Genomic DNA, 23524 nt, shown 5'->3' on the forward strand with positions numbered 1-23524 from the left:
CTGAGACAAGAGTGTAGTGAAGAGCTGGAGATGGGGGAAAATTCACCCTCCCCTTTGCAGGACTTTAGCTATGGCAGGACAGGCTCAAGTCACACAGGAAAAATAACCAATTTCAGCTAATCCCAGCTTCATAACACAGTCAATAAAAGCCAGGTTAACCCAGTCTCCAACATCTTTATTATTTCATCTGGCTAGTCAAATGCAGATGAATTACTTGCTAGGACATGGTGGGAATGGATTGGTCTATTTCCTGTCTGTTTCATTTCTGGTGAGAATAACCACTGATAAAAACAAGGAAAAGTCTGAAGGCTACAAGATTTCATCAGTGTCTTTTTTAAATTATATTCTATTATCCAAAGGTTCCACTTAACTCAACACAGATAGCCTTGGTCTTCAGAAAGGGGGTGGGTGGGATTGTCCACAATGTAAACTGGCAGACATAGTGCTGAAATCTGAGATTCACATAACCTAGCTTTATTAATAGGAATAAATCTTAATCAAGACATAGCGTTATTAGGAAAGACATCAGAATGCCTTTATAAGCAGCAGGCCAGGGGGAGATGAAAATGAATGAACAAATCATAAATTGTAAAATTATATAATTTATAAATGTATTTTTTAATGAAAGTTTAATAATTTAATAATCAAATATTTAAATGTGTACGTTCAAAGGGTGTATGCTGAGGGGTACTGAGGGTTTAATAATAATATATGGAGATATACCTATCTCATAGAACTAGAAGGTACCAGGGACCTTGAAAGGTCATTGAATCCCTTGCCTTCACTAGCAGGACCAATTTTTTGCCCCTGATCCCTAAATGGCCTCCTCCAGGATTGAGCTCACAACCCTGGGTTTAGCAGGCCAATGCTCAAATCACTGAGCTATTCCTCTCCCCAGGAACACACAAAAACATGAACACTTTAGCAAGACTGCAATCTAGAAAAAGCAACAAAGGCCAGAAAAGGCTACTGCAAACTGGGATCAAACAACAGCTGCAAAGTTATTTTAATAATCCCAAAGGAACAAAACAGTTGTGTTGCAGAGAAATTGCTTACAGAGAGAACAACAAGAGTCATATTTAGAAAAATAAACTTGGGTGGAGGAGGCTGGATCTATGTATCCTTGTCTTCACTACCGTGCTAAACCGGCGCCGCTGTGATTGATGCAGAGGTGTCGATTTAGTGTGTCAGGTGAAGGTGTACTACGTTAACAGGAGCACACTCTCCTGTCAACACCGCTTCACCGTGTCACGCGGTGTTACCGTGTAGACACCGCATTAAGTCGATGTAAGTTACATCACTCATAGGGCTGTTTTTTTCACATCCCTGAGCAATGTCACTTACATCGACTTAAGCAGTGGAGTAGACAAGGCCTTATTATACAATAATACTTATACAATAGTACCTGAGCACCGCACAATCTATATGTATTTATCTTTGCAGCAGGAGGAAACTGCTATTATCCCAGTTTTACAGATGGGGAACTGATGCACAGAGACAATAAGTGACTTGCCCAAGTTTAGTTCCTTAACCACTGGACCATCCTGCTTCTGACTATTTCAGGAGAAGAGATGGGGCCAAAGAGCCTTCTGCTTCTAGTTCACTGTTCTGAATTCTACTTAATGGTGAAACATGGTTGATCAGAAGCTTACGTGAATTGAGGCAGTGGTCTCAGCCCATGGCTCCTGGACAGATGTCATAATGAAAGAAGACACCTTTGTCAATGGATTCAGGAAGGCAGGGACTGAATGAGTCACAGAAACGTGGTCTGTTCTGGTCAGGGATGGGAGAAGAAATTTGCCCTGTGCTGCCCATGCTATTCCTGTTCTGAGAAAGGCTTTGACGCTGCCAGTCGAGCACTTTTCACCTTGGTGCCTTTCAGACCCAAACACTTCAAACTCTTGCCCTGCTCCTGCTACCCATTCCCTGTGGGGCAACACTTACACCTGGCTGGTGCCCCATTGAAGTCAAAGGGGTTCTGCACAGCCACAGTGGGAGGTTCAACTGCATGGGTTGGAGCCTGCAATACTATACCAATACTAATGCAGTGCAGCCACTTCTAGAACAGAGAGCAACAGCCAATGAGCACACACCAGTACGGGGGGAAGGGGAAATTTTGGCCAGGGAAATTGGGTCAAATCCCTGCTCTGACCAAAACTTCCAAGGGAGAGTTTACATCAGAGTGATAGGTACTGTGTACATTCAATAACAGTATCTACACGGTGCAGCCAGGCACAGTGAGTGCCTCATGGAACTCAATTTTTCAAGCACAAAAGCCTGAAGCGAGTCCATGGACAGAAAACCTGTGTGAGCAGCTTTGAGTTGGGCTTGTGGTACTCTTCTCCCTTGTCTGGTAGACTAATGTCCACTAAAGCTCTGCAAAACAATGAACTTTCACTTCATCCATTGTCATCAGGAGGATTATTTTTTGTGATTTTGTTCACAAGCCTTTGCAGTTTGGGGGAAGGGGAAGTGTTGCAGGTTTGGGCAGAGAAGGCAGCCTGAGGCTGAAATTCCAGATACAATTGGTCAGATATTTGCCCTTGGCAAAAACTTGCCAGGTTTGCACTTGAAAATCTTTTTGGGGAGGGAAAATGGGAGGTGGGGTGGGGTTGGGTGTTTGCCCTTTGTGTGTAAATCAAAACAAAATAAAATAGTGATGTTTATGTTTTGTTGCATGTTTCAGGAATCCCAGCCTGATGCACTGCTGCTGAAAGACTGGTGGAGGGGGGATTTTACAACTGTTGCAGCAATTGCAAGGCGTCTTATTTGCACCGTGGCTTTTTAAACAGATTTTCAAACATGTAAAAGCCCCTGGACACAGATGGGTCTGTTTCATGATCACGCATGTGGGCAGTTTAATTCTCCTCTCGTGTTGGTTTCCCAGTTCCATTTGCTTCAATGGAGTTATTCCTGCATTACACTGGTGTGAAGAGAGATGGAGACTGAGGCCCTTGTCTACACTGCCATTTACTTTGGTCTAACCTACGTTGCTCAGGCGTGCAAATAAGCCACCCTCCTGAGCAACGTACGTTACACTGACCTAAGTGCCAGGAGAGCTTCTCTGCCGATATAACTACTGCCACACACAGAGGTGGTTTTATTATGCTGAGGGGAGAGAGCTCTCTTGTCGGCAGAGAGTGTCTTCAGCAGACTCACTACAGTGGTGCAGCTGTAGCGCTTCTAGCATAGACTAGCCCTGCGTTTATTAGCAAGAGCTCAGCAGACCTGACATGGGTGGGGCCTCGAGAACCTGAAAAGCCAGGGACCTGAATGCTTTACAAAGGAAGAACCTTTGTGGGGACAAGCTGCTGTTATCTAAAGAGAAAGAGACTGTTGTCAGTTGCTAGAAGAGGATCCGAATTAAATAGCTCTTATTCCTCCCAAGAGGAGGTTTCCATGGTCTAATTTTCTATAAAATACAGCAGGCCAGGTTTGGAATGAGATCTCTGCCCTACTCATATGCCTCTTCCAGCAACTGTTGAGATTCTTTACAAACAGCTGGGACTTTCTGGGTGGTTGCTTCTTCTCTACAATTCTGAGACTAAAGGAGCAGCAAAAGACAGAGCCTAGAGCCTGAATTATCGAGACACATACAATCCTAAATGTGGAGAAGCCCCAGCAGGGAGACAGCTCCGGGAATGAAATTGGAATTGTGCTTTTCTTCCCCCCACCCACATTTTCAGAGTTCATTTTAAATTACATTCAGCATTGAAAGTCTCCATGAGACTCTCCAGATGGGAGAGGACTTGATTCTCCAGGGTGCTGATCAATCTGGACCCAGTCCAGGGAAGCTTATCTGTAAGCAGGTGAGTAGTCCCATAAAGTTAACCATGTGTTTAAGTGCTTTGCTGAGTCAGCACCAGAAAACAAAGCCTCTTGCAGGATTGAGTCCCAACACACCTGATGCATCTCCACACCTACCCCTGAACAAACAGAACTGTGACACTGCCTAGAGACCCATACATATCCATATATACATAATAACTAAGGGGTAAAACATGTCAGAGCCACACCACAGCCTCTTCTCCAGTGCAGAGTCAGAAGTCTGCAGCTGTGGCGCAGAACATTTGCAGCAATCACCCTGGATTGGAATGTTCATGCATAAAAGGTGCCACCTTGTTCTTTGAAATGTTCCAGTTTGTGGCATTTAGGCCCAGACCCAGTGGAACTCTGGGAAGTATCATGTCTCCTGGAGCTCCCAAGCACACACAGGGATCATGCCCACTGTGCCACCTCTAAAGGTGTGCAGCAGGCAGTTCATGGGCAGCAGCTTTGCTGGCCAATGAAGACAGACAGGTGTTTATGGTTTTACCTCCTTCCACTTGTTGTGGAGTCACTGATGCCCCAGGGGGTCAGCGAACAACCACAACTCCAGTGGAAGTCAGTGGGAGCTGCAGGTGCTGAGAATCTCTGAAAACCAGGCCCAAGTTATCTTGAAGTGGGCACCCCAAAAATGGGTGCATCCAAACTTAGGGGGCTCTCAGGAACATGTAGATGCTGAGGTTATTATTATGGGGATAATAATGCTTCCATCCTTCACAGGTGTACTGTGAGCATGTTGGTGAAGCGCATTCTAGATCCAAAGTGCTTTGTAAGCGAGAAGTATTTTGATGAGCTTAGAGCTGAGTGCTAGTCACAGGCCCCCTCTTGTGCACAGCAGTCCTTACACTTTCTCAAGAGTGAGCGAGACTGAAAGGTTTTTGACCCACATGTCTTTGGAGAGTTTTAAACAGGGCAAGTGACATCACTGCCAGAGTCTAACATTCCTAAACAGCAGAGATTTGAAAATGATCTCAGGGCTGTGGAATTTAAAGCATGTTAGCAGTTAGCGGGAAAGCAGTGCTTGAGAAACTCAAGGAGAGCTACTCTGTGTGAGTGCAGCAGCTCCTCCAAGAAACCCAGGATTATTCCAGGACATACCTTTTTTTTATCTTCATGCATTATGTATTTCTCCTCAATGCTCTCAATTTTGTTGCCTGTCCACATGTCTGTCTCACTGATGTTTTTCTGAACGACAATTCTTTTTCCACTGTGTCTGCAGCTGGAGGTGAAAAAGGGAGGATGACATTGAAAAATACACATGTATGTACATAGTCTATATAGGAAGCATTCGAACAGAGGTGGTCTTTATCTATACAGTGCCCCCGGACTTCTTGAAAGCTACTGATGATAACAGACTGATGGAGATTTCTGTCTCCTTGTGGAAATGACCATCACTACATCTCAAACTCATTTTGGGGGCATGTTTAAATTTGGTTTAAACTTTGATCCAGCTAAATCATTTTCTGCTGTGCTTAAACCAGCCAGAGCATGTGTCTAAACTGTGAACTCCAGATTAGAATACAGTAAGAACAATGTGTTTGCAATGAACAACAGTCATAGGTTAGAACATGGGTTAGTCCCATTCACAATGGCTGGTCAAACTGTGTTAGAGACCAGGTTAGCTTCAACATGGTTTTCAAACTGCATCTAAAGACAGGGCAGAAAGAGTGTTTATAGTGAGATATACCACAGCTAGGAGACACAAATATCAGCATTCTGCCACCAGTGAAACTCTGCCAATTCTCTAAGAACTGCAAGTGATATTTCTGCAAACTGAGGCCTTCAGACTACTGGACGCTCCGGAACTCGTATGTGACAATCTATCTAAAGTATTTATACAGCCCTGTTGATCGCCACAACAATGCTGTGGGATAGGGTATTTCTATAATCCTCATTTTATAGATGGGGAACTGAGGCACCAAGAAGCTAAGTGAACAGCCTAAGGTCATACAAGAAGTCTGTGGTGGAGCAGGGAACTAACCAACATGTCCCCGGCTAGTGCAGCCTCCATAAGAAACTCTACTATACGCCCCATGAAATAGCTAAAGACAGAGAGTATGGGGTAATTAAATCAAATCACTAAAGTGTGATTTGCAAAACAGGAGATACACCTGCAGATCATTATAGTCATAGCTCATTAAAGATATCAGACACTTCCTGTATATTCTGAAATTCAGAACCCCACTTATTCAAACAGTGGGAAGTGAATGATGGCTTTTAATGTCCCTGCTTAGAAAAGCCAAGTAGGATAAATAAGCGCAGAGAAAGGGATTGGAATGAGTGCATACTAAGACAACAGAGGAAAAAGAAGTAGAGGCTCCATTCATAATAATAATAATGCATATTGAAAATTAATTCAATATGTTGGCATACATCCCAAAAAGGGCCAATGTCATTCTGGGGTGTATAAACAGGAGTGTTGTATATAACACATGGGAGGTAATTGTCCCGTGCTACTTGACACTGGTGAGGCCTCAGCTGGAGTGTTGTATCTAAGGCCTAGTCTACACTGGGGGGTGGGGTGTCAAGGTAAGATACGCAACTTCAGGTACGGGAATACTGTAGCTGAAGTCGACATATCTTATTCCGACTTACCTCCTGTCCTCACGGCGCGGGATCGACGGCTGCAGCTCCCACGTCAACTCCGCTACCGCCGCTCTCTCCGGTGGAGTTCCAGAGTCGACGGGGAGTGCATTCGGGGATTGATATATCGCGTCTCGTTAAGATCCCCGATAAATCGATCGCTACCCGCCGATATGGCGGGTAGTCTGGACGTACCCCAATTCTGGGTGACATGCTTGAAGAAAGATGTGGACAAATCGGAAAGAGTCCAGAGGAGAGCAACAAAAAGTGATAAAGGCTTTGGAAAACCTGACCTATGAGAAAAGCTTAAAAAAACTGGGCATGTTTAGACTTGAGAAAAGCACATTAAGGGTGACCCTGTTACAGACTTCAAATATGATAAGGACTGTTATAAAGAGGACAGTGAATCAATGACTCCATGCCCACTGACGGTAGGAAAAGAAATAATGGGCTTAATCTGCAGCAAGGAAGATTTAGGTTAGATATTAGGAAAAGCTTTCTAACGGGTAGTTAAGCACCGGAATAGGCTTCCAAGGGAGGTTGTGGAAGCCTCATCTTTGCAGGTTTTTAAGAACAGGTTGGACAAACCTGTCAGTGATAGCTTAGGTTTATTTGGTTCTGCCTCAGTGCAGGGAGCTGGAGTAGATGACCTCTCGAGGTCTCTTCCAGTTCTACATTGCTATGATTCAATATTAGACAAATACAGAGTAGGGTGTGCTTCTTATTAGTTCTGAAGTTTCATCGCAGATGGCACTCTTCAGAGGGCTTGCTGGATCAGGGGACTGGTATCTGTGCCGGGCTAGGGATCTTTTCATTTCATGGTTGCCAGTTTAAATCCAGTTCAGGATGGAAGTGAATGGAAATTGTTACCATGTGATTGATGGCTGGGTAGTGAATTCAATTCAGATCCTAAAAGACAGGTGTCTACATCACAAAGTCAACACACATGACAGAAATCCGCCCCCTTGTTGGCAGTTTCAGCAGAGATGCCAAGGTTTGGCTGACCAGGGAGTCTGAACTTCTGCCCTCAGTCTTAGAGGCCATTGCAACAGAATAGGGTTATAGAAGGTAAAACTTGTGCAAAATAAATGTGACCAGCTTTTCAGAGGTGCAGCATACCCATAAACCCCATTGATTTGCTTAGGACAGGGGCTCTCAAACTTTTTTACTGGTGACCCCTTTCACATAGCAAGTCTCTGAGTGCGACCCCCCTTATAAATTGAAAACACTTTTTAATATATTTAACACCATTATAAATGCTGGAGGCAAGCGGGGGTTGGGGTGGAGGTTGACAGCTCGCAACCCCCCATGTAATCTCCTTGTGACCTCCTGAGGGGTTCTGACCCCCCGTTTGAGAACCCCTGGCTTAGGAGTTGTGGGTGCTGCACTTGTGACAATCAGGCTCCCAGTACATAAGATCTCCTCTGTAAGATGCACATTGGGGAAGAAGTGTTTTTGCCAGGAGATCACAAGACACGCTTTGGATCAATAAATCTGTACTAATATTGGTGTCTCCATTCAGCACGGTCTGATATGAAGGTGCCTTGTGTGGCTTCCTACAAGTAACAATTCCCTCATAAGGCTGCGTAAGGCAGGAGCTCAAAGGAAACAAGTCAAATCACAGCTAGACTTGGAGTGAACAATGACCGCGCATTGGGACTCCAGCTACAGCAGTGAGAGAGAGAAGGAGAGGAAATGAGACAACAGCAGGAAATGAGGGAGGGTGGGGTGTGTGTCATTTCCCACAGGAATCCTCCTACAACTTCTGCTGAGGAGAGATAAGACTGCCTCCGAGGCCAGCAGAGGTAGACGCCACTCTGCAATTGTATTTAAATTGATAACATCAGGGACTGAATAGCTCGGGGAGTTGGGACTGGGGTTATGCCCAGCCTTTTGCTTCCAGGTTACTGATTCTAATTTGGACCAGGTTGGCAGTAATGCCCCAGAGTTACTCACACACCATGCCTGCTGTTGGTGGTATGTCAGCAAACTAAAACGCAGGGAAATATTGTACTTTGAGTGTGAAGTCTCGCAATCCCATCCTAGATGCAGGGCTCGGAGGAGATTGCTGGTGAGCTAGTGTGACTTCCGTCAGGATGCCTGATACATGACCCTGTAGTATTCCCTCTCTAGTCTTACCTAAGCCCTTGCTAAACACCTTCAGTGATGGTGCCTTGAATACCTCCCAGGGAAGCCTAGTGCAATACCTATCTGCTCTGACAAAGGTCTGCAAATTCCCAGTTATTGTTTTATTCCTGGAGGGACACTGTGTCTGTTGGCCAAATGCTAAACCAATTACCAGGCTACCCTTCACGTTCTCAGGTGGGTGCACACAGGACTGCTGCTGATGCTTGAATCTTGGGAGCCTGATGGCTGCTGTCCCAAGTAATCCCACAGGTAATTTCCCTTTGGTAGCAGCTGCACTAAAATGGCCTTGTCTGGGAGATTCTCTTTGCAGACTGTCCATGTCCACTGGCCTGTCACCAGACATGTCCTTGAAAAAGAGCTGAAACTGCAGCCAGCGTTACAAACATTTTCCATTGCTGCTTTTCAAATGACAGCAGAAAAAAGGAGCTACACAGCACATTTCTCTCCTTATTCCCACATCTGCTTTTATCCTTGAGGTGGAAAACCTGACTCCAGCCTTCTCACTGCAGAAAAGGGTTAAAGTGCAACTGGAGTTGTTACGTTTGGCCCCTGTATTTCCCTTTGGTGCTCACCAGGGGAAGCACTCCCCATTCAGATCTGAGCCCAGGCGTCTCCCCGTGGACTACTTAGCTAATATTTCAACAGGAACAAAGGAAACGTCTATTTGTCTACAGAATCCTCATGAAGCATCTCGTGTTTAACTCGCTTAGTTTCTATTTGCTGGATTCTGACCTGCCAGCTTTCTTCTGCCTCTGCAAACTCTCATGCTGTCTCCAGGTCTTTATCAAACAAATGTTCACAGCAAGACACTCAACCTTTTGCTGCACCTTGCAGTATTGTATAATATACAGGTTGATGTGGGTGGATGATGACTCAAAGTGCACTGAAGAAGATGGCTCCTGAGATTCAGGTTAGACACATGGAACTCCTATGTGAAACTGAACCTAAATCTTTGAAACATTTGTCCATCAGTGATCCCTGAAGGGATAGAAAGGGGGTCTTTTCTCTGTGATTGCTGGATTTCTACACTTAAAAAGAATACACTTTTCCTTCAAATCTGCCTTGCTGGTCACTCTGCCACTCAAAATCTGCCATTCCCTTGTCAACCAACCATATATTTTGCATCCAAGGTTTCACAGGAAAAAAACTCCAGCTAAGTCAAAGGGGCACTGTCAGGTTAAAGAGAATCTGGTCCAATTCTGTTACACTAAAATGACCTAACACTGTTCTGACAGTAAAAGAGGCCATAAAATGGGTATAATTTACAGCCTGAGCAGTGTAAAATGGCCTTACTGTAACTGAGACCAAAACATCTATTAACAAGCACATAATCTATTAAATTAGCTATTACTAATAACCCAGTAGACTACTGCAGCCGAATTCATTTTCAAAATCCAATTGATTTTTTTGCTCTTTGTGCTGTTATTTTTTGCACCTCTATTTCTTGGCTGAAACAATGCAAATCAATAGAATTAGTTTCACTTTTGTTGCAGCACTAAGAACCTGCTGGAGATCAGACCTAATGATCATGATCCCTTTTGGCCCAAAAATCTATGAATCCTGTGCTTTTGGGTTGCACACTCTGCAGGGGAATGGTTATTTGTTTTTAAAGCAGCTGTTTCCATTGGAATTTAAAGACTTGTGAACTTCTCTGTTGGTCATAAGTATTTGTAGAAGTTTATTTGTACAAAACCTAAATTTGGAGTAAAATGTGAATTGTGAGTGACCTTCAAGGCAACTATCATGTCTGCCTTAATTAAAGAAAACAAGATGGAAGATTCTTGCTCCATATTGTAATATTCTTTCTCATGGAAGTGGTAAGGGGGTTATATGGCCTTCCCCTTACAGATCATTAATCTGAAACCAGTTTGGTTTCATAGTAACCATCTGCTGTTTGGTGATCTGCATAAAATGAGTTGTTTGATCTCAGAACAGTTCCTACTGGACACAGAGCCCAGCACCACAGCTGGCACTAAAGGCTTGGCCCTGCTGCCATTTGAGTGAATGACTAAACTCCCATTTGCTTTAATAGTTCAAGATCAGGCATTTGGCCAGCACTCTCAGCTGAGGGGCTAAGGATTGAATAGACCTAATAAAGTGGCTCTCTCCAGCTCAGGGTTCAGAAAATGAACGGGGCTATAGCAGGGAGCCTGCACTGTGGTTGTCCATGCTGTGGACAGATGATTTCAATCTCCAAGAGCTCTCTGTTGCCCTGGACTTGCCCTTTGAAAAGTATAAAGAAAGGGCACAGATGCTATACCCAGACATTAAAGTCTTTCACGTCACAGATGCCCAAGCATATTGGCAAGAGGATTTCTCAGAAAAAGAAACAAATGATACGTAACCAGCTCACCCTGAGAAGAGAGCCCCAGGAGTGTGCACTTACCGCGTGTCTTCTGCAGGGGCGCATGGCTCCCATTCCCACATGATCTTGGGGTCCGGAGTCCCGCTCGCAGTGCACTGAAGGCTTTGTGTGCTTCCTAGGTTCACTTGTGCGACCTTGTCAAAGTCTGTCTCCTTTTCATAGATTTTGGGCCTCTCTAAAAAAAACAAAAACAAACCTCCATAAAGCGAGGTGACAAATATTGCCCATCCATAAAGCTGGAGCAGTGTCATTCGCTGGGCAGGCCTGGTTTCCGTAGGGGTGTATGTAGCTGTAACCAGTGAGGAATGGTAAAGAAAAAAGCTGGGTGCATGGTGACCAATGATACCGAAAAGGCTCCCACATAAAAAGTGTACAGTCACTAGCCTGAATGTTTCACGAGGTTTTACAAAACATGTAAACTACACCACATTAATCCCAGCCACCTTCAAATGCCATGAACGTTAGACGTCTCCTGGATAAAGCTACACAGTGAAATTCCCATTGACTTCAATAGGCATGGGATTAAGATGTTACAGGGTGGTTCCTTACCCTACAGGCAAAATCTGATCTCTCCTAGTTCTTATACCTGGTGCCCAGACTTCCAGTGTCAGTGGCTTAAGAGAATCTTATCAAACAACTGGTGGTTTGGAACAGGGTTATCATTATTCGTGAACTCCCCAGAGTCTTTGTAACAAAGTCTTTTCGATTTGGACACCTTGCCTTCCTCCTTCATTACCTTGTATGGTGCAGGATGAAGGGGAGAGGGAAGAAGAGCAGGGATTGCAAAGTGCATGGTGCTCAGGGGGCAGAAGGCAGCTATAAAGGGTTGTGAAAAAATTCTCTCCACTTGCAAAACCATTAAACAAAGCCATTTGGGTTTGCAAAAATAGAAAAATATTTCTTAGTTTTTCTTTGAATTTTTGTAAAGAAAAAATGGATTCTTTCAGAAAATTGTCATTTTGCTACTGTGTTCCCTCAGAATATGATAAATTCCCATTTGGAGCCAAGTTGGGAACAAATCCTGATTTTGAAATGTTGGTGCAGTGTTGAGACTCCTGGATTGCTCAGGAACATCTCTCAGTCCACATGCAGAGACATGCAGGGGCTCAACAATTTAAACAGAAGTAAGAGCAAAAAATGGATCATTCCAATATGTGCAACATTTTCACCAGAATCCTGGAAACAAGACTTTGGGTCATACTTAGTGAGGTGTGAACACTAAAATGTTTGCATAAGCATCCAAAAATGTGGCAGCTTATTTGAACTTTAATAAAGACTCTTGCATCTGCAAAACTGAGATCCTCTTTTGCAAACTTGACCCATGTGAATAATCTATAGTCAAGTGAACTGCCCCATTGAAATCAATGGAACACAGGTTCTTATACTGTGCTCGTCACTGTAGTATGTGAGGAATAAACAAAACATTGTCACATGAAATCAACAGGACTGCTTGAATGACTAAGTATTATTTGTGTGGGTAAAGGGTACAAAATCAGAACTTTAGGCTGGAAATCTCATAAGATCAGGCTCAGTGTGACACTTCCAATACCTATGGTTGCCAATGGGGAAGGGATACTTGGTGTCTTCTATTTCTGGCTCCCGCAGAAACATGCCAAATGAAAAATGGTGGTATAACCCCCCTTTTCCTAACCTCAGAAACTGACCTTTTCCTGACCTCAGAAAGGTTTGGGCGTGAAAACGTGGCCTCTTTCTTTATGCAGACTGCTCTGCCCATCCTTAGTCATATCTCTTTGTCCGCTTCTCATAACAGGAAATCATAAAGATTTATTGGTCTGGGTCCCTCTTTGGAACACCTCTGAGTAGCTGACTGTGGCTGCTTTAAGCTGAGAGCTTTTGACAAGTTGGGAAGCGTACAGTAGATTAGATTTCTGTTTTTTTGGGTTGACTTCTTTTTTCTCCTACCAAGGAGGCCCCAGATATGCAAATATGAGCTATTGCCTAACTCATCAGTCTTGGACCCCTGCCCTCTGTTTTTGTCTCCCAGCCCTCTTCTCTGACTAGGGACTGACCAGCTTTGCTTTTCAGCTCTGATCCCATGTCTCTGTGGGATCCTCATTTTCCATTTCTCATGGCTGCCAGGTCAGACTAGGAAAGGTCTTCTGACCCCATCCCTGCTTGAAAATCTATCAGCTTTCCCCCTTAACAAGTTTTGAGGAAGGGTTGTTGACTGTAGAGGGTTCAGCAACATCCTAGCTCCCATGCCATAATGAGACATTAGTTGGAATAAATAACCTTAATTAGTGTTTCACTTTAAAAACGATTGACCATTTGGCGTTAAGATATCTATTGTATAAGTTGCAGTTTGTTCCTTTTCTCCCCTTAAGTGGCCCTAATACCGTAGCACACATCATGCCACAAATCCACTTTCCACCCCTTCTTTCTCCCATGAGAAAGATAAAGTTGGGATTATCTTGTGGTTAAGGCACAGGACTGGGAGTCAGCAGGCCTTGGTCTTACTCCTGACTGTGCCACCAATCCACTGTGTGATGCTGGACAAGCTACTTCAGTTCTCTGTGCCTCGGTTTCCCCATCTGTAAAATGGAGGGAATAAAACCTACTATTTTAAAGATTGTCTTGTTAATGTTAGTAACCTGCTTTGAGATTCTTGGATGTAGGGTGTTATTCCTAAGGGAAGACTGGTAGTGATTTGTGTTCTGCAGAGAAAGGCTACTTTTAATTGGTGTCTCTTTTCCCACCACTGAATCATTCCCAGTCATAAACACCATCAAAAATCCCTGGTGGACAAGAGTCCATTTTCTATGCTCTCAGATCATTTTTTTGTTCGTACTTAAATCTTTCATTCTGCTCATCTGCAAAGAACTTGTACATGTGTTTTTTTTACCAAAGAAAGAGCATTAAGGTTAATATAGAAGGGTGCAAAAATATTGTGTTTTCTTGGATGTGAGCTCTGAGTTTTGCACACAGACTATATGTATATGAGAGAGGGAGAGACTGTGCGTGTGCATGCGTGTGAGAGGGACAGAGAGAAAGACTGTGTATGCGTGTGTAGGGGGTTGGGTCATACCCTAGCATATTAACAGAATTGTCTGTACTCTTGGTGAAATGATGAACATATTGGATGTCATTTAAATTATCTTTCCTAACAAGAAATGGCAATTTTTGTATTTGATCTAATTAAAATAATGATTTACCGGAGCGTCAAATGAATTCCTAATTCCTCAATTACTTTACTGCACGGTGCTATTAAATATTACTTGAAACCTAAAATGAGTTGAAATGATTCATCAAATGCCATAATTATTTATGAGACTTAAGCAATTATTTACTTAAAATTAAAGGGGTTTGCTGAAAAAACCTCTAGTCATTGCCCCCCTCCCCCAGTGCCACAGAACCCAATTATAGTGGAGATAGTGATTAATTATGGGAATCGCAATTTAAAAATGAAATCAAGTTTTTAAAAAAGCCTGTTTTTTTGTTTTGTTTTTCACAGTGAGCTGAACATTCTGTCTTCAAATGAGAGGTTGAGGTTTGTGGTTCTAGCAGGAGATTGGGAGTCAGAACTTCTGGCTTCTAGTCCTTAGCTCCACTACGAGGTGACTTTGGACTCATCACGTCACCTCTCTGAGCCAGAGGTATCCATGCCTGAAGATGTGTCTGACTCCCGTTGAAATCGGGGGAATCAAACACTTTTGAATATTACTAGACTGCCCGGTGGGCTGCAGTGGTGCTTGGAATTTCCACAGCACTATGTGCTGCAGGCTTGACCTCAGCCCCAGCCCCAGCCCCAGCCTGCTCCCGACACCAAGGGGTTCCTCAGAGGACAGTCTCCGGCGGTCTGTGTGCTGGAGGAATTCTGCTCTGGCTGGATCTGGACCTTTTGGAGCATCTTTATGTTGCTCCAGCTCTTTTATCTGGTGTAAAGGGGCCAGAATGGGAGTGTGAATCTTACCCACTCTATTCATGGACCTAATATAATGCCCATTGAAATCAACAGGAGCTTTTCCATTCACTTTAAAGGTCAGATCCTCTTGGCAGAAATTCCCCCCATTGCTAAAAATCTCCATCAGTGGCAGCAATCCTGGGAGACCTAGTGTTGATAGGGCTTCTGCAGTCACTGGCATTTGGCATCTAGTCCTGCTCGGAACAGGGTTAGATAAATCAGCATTAAAAACATTGGTGGCTGCAGGAGCCTTAACTGCCCTACGACTCCTAATGTGAGCAATGGTGAGGACTTTTTTTTTACCAACCCTCCTCGTGGAGACACAGCCAATGTGTCTCTCTGACAACTCCTGCCCCCCAAACACACTTCCAGAATGGGAGCTTCTTGTACCTTTGTTCATTTGTATGTGTGAAGCATGGTGCGGGAAGGGAATCCATTTTTAACAACTGCCAGAATCCAAATATATATTCTTTAAATTACACATCTCAAATACAGATTTAATAAGACAGGTCTGTGGGTGGGTTTTTTTTTTAAAAAAAACAAACATTAAACAAAACCTGGTGTGAATTTAGAGCATACGAAAGTGATGGACCAGCAACATTGAAGAGCTCATCAAGTCTGCAAGCTTCCTCTGCGTGGAGCTCGGCAATGCACCTCGGCCCAGATCTGCAATAGCCCTCCGCTGTTGTGGATCTGAATCCCGTCCATTCATCCCACAGCTGTGCCAAAAGAACCTCGTTCCTGACCCGCTACAGCCAGTTCTGGGCTCTCCCAAACAGTTCAACCAATGCACCTCCCTCCTGACCCACAGCAGCCTCTGCTGTACCAGTCCTGGGCACCCTCAAACAACTCTGCCAATGCACCTCAGTCTTGATGTGCAGTAGTCGTTCCTACACAGGTCCTGAACCCTTGGTGTGTGTGGGAGGGAATATCTCTAAGTACACCTCATTCCTGACCTGCAGCACCTCCTGCTGTCCTACACCTTGACCCTACAGCTCCACAGAGATCTGTCACTGCACCTCAGTCCTCTCCATCTGCTCTGTTGGCCGCCCTTCCTCCTGAGCTGAGTTTTCTCAATTTAATCAGAAGTCAAACCTTAAACATTTCCTGTTTTGTGGTCACAATGTTTCAAATGCACAATGTTCAAGCAGATTTAAAAGTCATTGAGATGGGTTTTCCTCTTCTCTAATTTAAACTGTATTTCTAGCTCCTCTTTGCAGAGGGTGTAATTGGCGGGGTGGGAGCTGACCTGAATAACTAAAGACTTCCCTGCTGCTGCACTGTGAAGAGCAATCAAAAGCAGTTGCACTTACTGTAAATTTGAAATTGATCCGAGTGATGTAAATTTCACCTTCCTTTCCAGTGCTGCATTTAGGCCTTAAGCATTAGAGAGGCAAATAATTTGTAGACAGGTTGGGCCACTGACCCCAATCATTCCCCACTCAGTGAAAGAGACTGTATCTTTATTTTATACCAGAAATGACTGTATGTACTAAGAGTGTTGCTATGGGGTCACACGCTCCTCCTGTCACCTGAGAAACCCACACATGCTGCCTGCTAAGTTTGAGGAGGTGGTAATGGAGCATTTCCCATGTATAGCAGAATGCTCCAGTGATCTCTGCTTTGCTCTAGTTTCAAGGACCTGTGACTGAAATGATCCTCAAACACTTGCCCCCACTTGTGGCTGAACTGAGATCTAAACTTCTTACACACTAGGCACTGTTGTTGATTGATTTTACTCATTAATCACATAGGACTAATCCAGCAAAGCACTTAGGCACATGCTTGAGTCTGGGTTTGAACAGGTGATCTAGATATATATTCTTGATATATTTATACTTATTTTCTTTCCGAAGAAGAAACTTGCACATGCGCAGAGAGAGAGAGAGAGAGAGGAAAAATCAAAAACATTTTGGGACGCCTTCCATTCAAGGTTTTCAAAACACTTTACGAACATTGAGGCCTTGCAAGCCACCTCGGAAGTAGATAAATATTATTATCCCCAGTCTACATCTGGGGAAACAGGGCTGGAGAGACTTGCTCCAAGTCCCATTATGAATAGAACCCAGGAGCGGTGATTATCAGGCTCCCACCCTGATGTCTAGAGCACACTCCCTCGTGTTCCTTTGGAACATGTTGGTTTGGAACATGAGGGCAGGGCTGGGAGGGTGGACTAACTGGAATATAAATTGATCAATTTTCTTATACTGAATAGCGAAAGATTTAAAAAGTTGTAGGGAGTTTTAATCCTCCAAGAAGAGTCCTGTGCTAAAATCACAGACAACTTTTTGGCTTTTTTTGCCTTTTAAGATGACTTTCAGAAGAATTTTCTCTCTCTTAATTCTCTAATAAGGAGAATGTCTCTCTCTCTCTCCCCAACTCCACCCCATAACACCCCCGTAACAGCTCTGCTTTCCTCCTTTGATTGACTTAGCCAACTTTCTGGAAATTGAGTTTTTTCTTGTTTCCTTTTTTTGCTAAGCAGAGTTCAAAAGCAAAAGTGCTCAATGCTGATCTGCTTAATTGTTCCCAGAACATGCAATTTTAGCTCTCCAGTTTTTCCAAGGATTGGCAGTGCTGGCCAGCCTGCTTTTCTGAAGGAAAAGGCACAAGTTAATCTACCTGCAGGGTTGGCTGGGGGCACGGCGGGCAACATGGAAACAACATGCTGCTGCCCCCACCTCCCTGCTGTTAGAATTGGAGAGACGCTGCTTCAATAAAGAGCCGGGAGGAATGCTTAGGATATTTTGGCAAAACTCAAGCAGTCCCCAGTTCCCCCTTCCTAAAATTGCTTTGGCTACTTCCAACAAAATGTGCTCCCAGGAGAGCACAGAGGGCTAAGTGGAGGGTTAGAGTAGGAAGCTGGCAGCATGTGGAGATCACATAATATTAGTGAAAAAATTACTCATAATTTGCTAATAATTAGTGGAAGTTTGCCTATCATCTTTTTTTTTTGCTCCTTTTTTTATTCACTTTCTCACACTGCAATAAATAAGTCAGTAGGTGTCCGTGTCCCATCCCCCTCCCCCCCGCCAACAGTAGAAATTCCCCCTTTGAGGGAAAAGATGGACAGACATCTAATGTTCTGATTTTTTTACTTACTTCACTATTCTAAAGCAAGCATCCCCTCTACCACGGCCCACACCCAATTAAGCAATACAAACAATACGGAGGAGGAAAGGGATGCAACCCAATCCACATGCTCTGGGCTTGGACAGGATTTCATCAGAAACAATGGCCCCTCTATTTTTGTAGTTTGTGTTTCTAGTTTGCTTAGCTGGCTCAGATGATGGAAAACAATCACTTCTGTTTCAGCTTTGCCTGGATGGCTGTTCCTCCAAAGTGATAGAAAAGAGATGGCTTTTTTGGAAATCCAGATGCTAAGGTGAGGGATGCATTAGTCACACAGATGAAGAGATGAATGGATGGATAGATAGATATTGTTTCATTTTAGAGGATGCTGCTTTCCCATGTTTGTCTTGGTCCTCCTAATTCAATCTTCATTTGGAATGTAGTAATACTATCAAGGAAGAGTGTGTTTTCCATGGCCCTCTTACAGCAGTACAACAACGTCAAAACTTCAATGGGAGTTCCATGCACCTATGACCTGATTGAGAGCTAACTGAAGTCAATGTGAGTCTTTCCATTGACTAAATGGAGCTTTGGATGAGGCCTATCATGCTGGACTTCTCTTCCCTCATGGTCTGACACAACTTGCATTGGCTGATCTTCACGGCCTGATGAAGACTCATCTCTTTCCCTAGGCGTTTGCCTATGGGACTTGTGGTTAGGGTGAGGTCCTGTCTTTTTACTTTGAGGGATGTCATTTATTTTATGCCAATAGCTGGCCTGGGAGGATATTATACACTGTGGTCCAACCCAGCCTGAGTTCATGGACCTTTATGCAGGTGCTTAAGTTTATAAGTATAAGGCATAAAAGTGAGGAGTGGGACAGGGAGCCAATTCATGCATGAATGAGAATGCTAGGTGCTGCGCCACGCCGCACCTGCCTAGTGCCAGGAGCAAAATCTAACACAGCATTGCATAGCTGAACACCTCATTAGCACAACAAGGATCACACGTAAGCCAATGTCTCTGTACATGCGCACTCTCCACCCCCCTCCATCCCGTCCTCATTTCACCCTGAGGGTGCGGGTGCGTAAGGAGCCTGAGAATTACTACCACTCAGTGTTGAGGAGCTATTCCAAGTGCTTCATCTTGCACTCAGACACAGCCTCCACTCAATCTGCCTTCCCTGCTAGGCACCACACCAGGGCTGGCGAAATCAAGGACTGGACAATAAAGCTAATTCCAGTTGAACGGAGCCACACTGAGCGACTGCAATGTCTGCTAGGAAACACTAGAGGGAGTTTAGGAAAGGAGTCAGATGAGAGCGGGCTAGGGGAGAGGCAAGATAATGGTGGGTTATTTCTCCCATTTTGTGAGTTAACCTAACGTCTCCAGTACAATCTGCTCTCAAAATATGATGGCAAGAGGCTACTGCCTGTGGCATAAAGGGCTCGGCAAGAAGCCTGTTAAATCCAGATTATTTGTGTGAGCGTGAGAATGAAATGCAGCCTGCTTGACCATAAATAGATCTCCCCCCCCCTTTGCTTTGTAGTCTAGCCTAGAATACCTTTTTTCTCCCACATTTTTCATTCTTGGCTGGCTCAGAGGTGCAGCCGCCAGCTGTTTGCTAGGATCACCCTTTTCCCTTGCTCCCTCCCCTCTAAATTCTTCAGGACATTATTCTCTTGAAGCTTTGGCTCGCAATAAGAATTTAATCAAACAAAACAAAATCACAGCAACCCGCCGCTTCTTGGACAGTGTTTGATGTGTAAATATGTAAAGAAGGAACATTCTGGAAAGGCAATCGGCTACCTCCTGGAGACTCGCGAGTCCTACCCTAAGCCAATGAGACCCGGCAAGGGGTGGGTGTGCTCCTGGGAGATTAAATTCCATCTGCCTCCAGGGGTGGTGGGAAAATGGGTGGCCAGTGGCATAGGCTAAGGAGGGAGTCACTTCTTAAAGGGACATTTCTTGAATGATAGTGGGACCCTATTGGTCATTCATCAACAGGCCAGTCAACAATTGCTTGTTTTCGGGTGTGGCGTTTCTGCATGCAGTCAGCCTGGTTCCCATCAAAGTCTGTCCTGGGTAGTTAGACATAGTGGGAGCTACGAGGCACACTCTGCTTGTGCCAGTTTGTGGCGAGCTGACGCCTGGCTTGTAGCGCTGCTTCTCTCTTGCCAGTTGTGGATTCTATGGCCACGTCAGGCTCAGGGGAAAATAGCTGGTGATGTTGTACTTGGTACTATTGTGCACCTCTCTCCGTGTGCACTTTATGCCCTAACTATTCTGATTGCTGCAGTATAAGTGTAAAGACCACACCTCCAAAGACAGCCTGCAGGAAAAGGTACGCATTCTTCCCACTGAGACGGTACAAAATCAGCGCCCAGCATGACGCTGCATTGCTGAAGATGCCATCTTTCAGAGGGGACGTAAAACGGAGGCCCTGATCATTGTGTTCATTACAAATCCAGAGAGATTTCTGATGAAGAGTGTGTTAATCCCTGTGTTCAAATTCCAGCTCTAGTAATGACATTCTGCCTAGCAGTTCCAATTGGAGAAGTTAATCTCCGTTCCCTAAACATTGTCATTTCCAGCTCAGAGGCAGCTGTGAGTCCATCCTCGGCCAGGGGATCCATTCTCTGTATAAAGTGCCATAGAGTTTTTTGGCATCCTACTGGATGGGAGGCCCAACATATAAATATCTACTGAAACTCTCAGCAATTTATCCCTATTTAGAAGGTAGTGAACTTATAATTTGATGCTGATGCTAATGATTAGTGATAAGGAGTCAGGTGATTTATTTAGGCGTTTAAAACACTGCTTAGTAAAGATTCAAGCTAACAAAACCCCCGCATTTAATTTTTTTGGTGAATGAGTTGCAAATGCCCAGGTCTGACAATGGAATGGACCCTACACTCTAACTGAAAATGAGAGTCAGGTTATAATTCAAGATCAAAATGTTCTTTTTTGATCTACAGGTACCCATGTAAGGTTGGCCAAAATAATCTTCCCTCTTAGTTCAATACTTGAGCTAAAGTGTGCTGTGTAAGTTCATGAGGCCACGAGTCCTAGACAGTGAGGACTGGCAAAGGCAGGGATGATTTGATGGGAGTTTTGTGTAAGTCATATCCATGGCAAGGCTAGTTTCCTCACTACTTGCAGCTGCCATATTCAAAACAATTGTGCTCTTTGCCAGATACTTCTCTGTGAACATTCTTCATCTCTGGGATGATCTTTTGTTACCAAAAAAGAAACACCTGCTGTTTTTTCCCCTTGCCTGTACATGAAACATCAGTCTGCACTTTACCAATCAGCAATATTCCTGGAGCTTTTGGACTTGCTGTATCATGATTAATGGCATTTTTTCACTGCAATAATTATTCCTGATTAATGCCTTCTGTTGTGTTGATCTCTGACAAAGGCTAACAATGCACATAAGGCTCTGTGTGTGTGTATACAGTGTACTTGTGCATAACATACAAAGATGAAAATATGTGTAAAACAGCTAATAGCCGTAGATGGCTGAATCCTGCACTAACATCTTTTCCTTGGCTACCCATGAGCAGTTGTGCACACAGACTTTTGTTGGTATAAAAGTCAGGGGGAGGGATAGCACAGTGGTTTGAGCATTGGCCTGCTAAACCCAGGGTTATGAGTTCAATCCTTGAGGGGGCCACTTGGGGATCTGGGGCAAAATAAGTACTTGGTCCTGCTAGTGAAGGCAGGGGGCTGGACTCAATGACCTGTCAAGGTCCCTTCCAGTTCTAGGAGATGGGATATCTCCATTAATTAAAATTATTAATTAATCTGAACACCCTTTTCCACATGCAAGCAAAGAGATGGGCATTGACAAGAGTATTCATTATTCATTGTTCTTTATGCAATCTTTTCCAGTTTAAAATGTATCATCCAGCCAGGCAGGAGAAACCATACCATGTGACCAAGATGACCAGTCATACATGAAGAGTAAGCAATGTAGCAGACACTCAGAATGAACACTGCAAGAATAACTGCTAAGCTGAAAATGATCCATTCACAAACAGAACGGCAACAACTGGGATCAGCTCACGAACTATGTGCTCCAAGTAACCGTTCAGTAGAGGAAGAATAAAAATCACAGAAATCAGACTGGAAAAGACCTACCAAGACATCTAGTTCATCCCTTTGCTAGTGCAGGATTGTTCTCTATCATATATATTTTAGTGAAGGATTGGAATAGAGTAGGCTACATATTTTTGGGGACCAAGACTTATGGTGAAATCCTGGCCCACTGAATACAATGGGAGTTTTGCCATTGACATCAATAGGATCAGGATTTTATCCTTAGTGTCTCTGTATTCCTTTCCCTACTTATCAGGCAATACTCCTGTGTGAAGGGTGAAATAAGAAATGCACAATGGCTGGAAGTCGTGGGGCGTAGTAGCGCACATGCCACACAATAGTGGAATATTTTTTGGCGTAGAGAGAATAAAGGGAAGGGGAAAAAGCATTCACTATTGAAAAGAGAACGAACCAGCATCAGCAACCTTTTCTTTGTTACAGCCTGGCTGAAACTCAGGAAGCACAAAAGAAAGCCAAGCTAACTTTCACTAAACTCCTATTCTCCTTCATGATTCAGTCTCTCTTTTCCACCAAGCTAAATGGCATACAAGTGAGGTGGCAAGGCAGTGGATGCACAATGGGATAACATGGCCCCTTTTTCCACTTCCCAAGAGATAGAGATTAATAAATGTCATTCATGTATCGGTGCCACAGGACACTCTGTTGCTTTTTACAGATTCAGACTAACACGGCTATCCCTCTGATTCATGTATCTATCTCTCCATCTGTCTCAAAACCTCCGTCAATGCACATAGCTTGCTTCCGCTTTCCTGGGACTCTCTTGAAAATGAATTTCTAGAGAAGGATGATTAATAGACATCTGAGACATAGGAGCTCAGCTAGTTCCTCTGCTCCCACCAATGTGGGCCTTTTCCTCTCCTTACAGGCTGTTCTTCACTGCTTTCTCTAGGCTAGTTTGCAATATACCAAGGGATGGAGCTTCTGGTACTTCTCTTGGGAAACTAGTCCCCAGGCTAATAGGAATTTCCCTCCCCTCAATAGTAAGCCAAAATTTTCCTTTGTTCACTTTCAAACTATTGGTTTTCTCCACACAGTGCCACAGTAGTGATCACAGAGAGAGGGAAAATATCATAAGCTCTCTGTGCCTTACGTGCAATGGTGCATTGGCAACTTGACACATCTTACTTGTCACCTCGCCATTCTGCCATGTGTGTTAATTGCGTTAAGCATAGACAGTCATGGAGTGACACGGAGCATGTCTTGAGTGTGTCCAGTACAGGGTGACCATCTATGGCCAGACAATCTGCAATGTGAATTCTCTGTAGGGTGAAGATCCACAACCAAAGACGGTGGTATATGGTGACCATCCATTACCAGATACTCTGCGATGTGTGTTACATAGCAGCCTGTGATGCAGATGCAAGATACATTTTAATACAAGATGACCAGGCACTGTGGATTATTTGTTACATATGCATTTTTCTAGAGTGACCAGAACAATCTGGAATGTCAGGCCCAATTCTAAAAGTGCACCCCACTGTCTTAGG

The 23524-nt window shown here is 44.0% G+C and overlaps 1 protein-coding gene across 2 annotated transcripts in view; it reads right to left on the bottom strand.

Annotated features, from left to right (window-relative positions):
* The window catches only part of LOC117882473 (vascular endothelial growth factor receptor kdr-like), a 183285-nt gene that overhangs the window by 71357 nt on the left and 88404 nt on the right, over window positions 1–23524 (bottom strand). For both annotated transcript variants that reach the window (XM_034780741.1, XM_034780742.1), the window contains exons 10-11: window positions 10943–11096; window positions 4924–5044 (exon numbers count right to left, since the gene is read on the bottom strand). In XM_034780741.1, coding sequence (XP_034636632.1) covers window positions 4924–5044; window positions 10943–11096 — 275 coding nt within the window. The remainder of the gene's footprint in view (window positions 1–4923; window positions 5045–10942; window positions 11097–23524) is intronic.

The sequence above is a fragment of the Trachemys scripta genome, chromosome 9 (assembly GCF_013100865.1).
Source record: "Trachemys scripta elegans isolate TJP31775 chromosome 9, CAS_Tse_1.0, whole genome shotgun sequence".
In the NCBI taxonomy this organism is placed as follows: Eukaryota; Metazoa; Chordata; order Testudines; family Emydidae; genus Trachemys; species Trachemys scripta.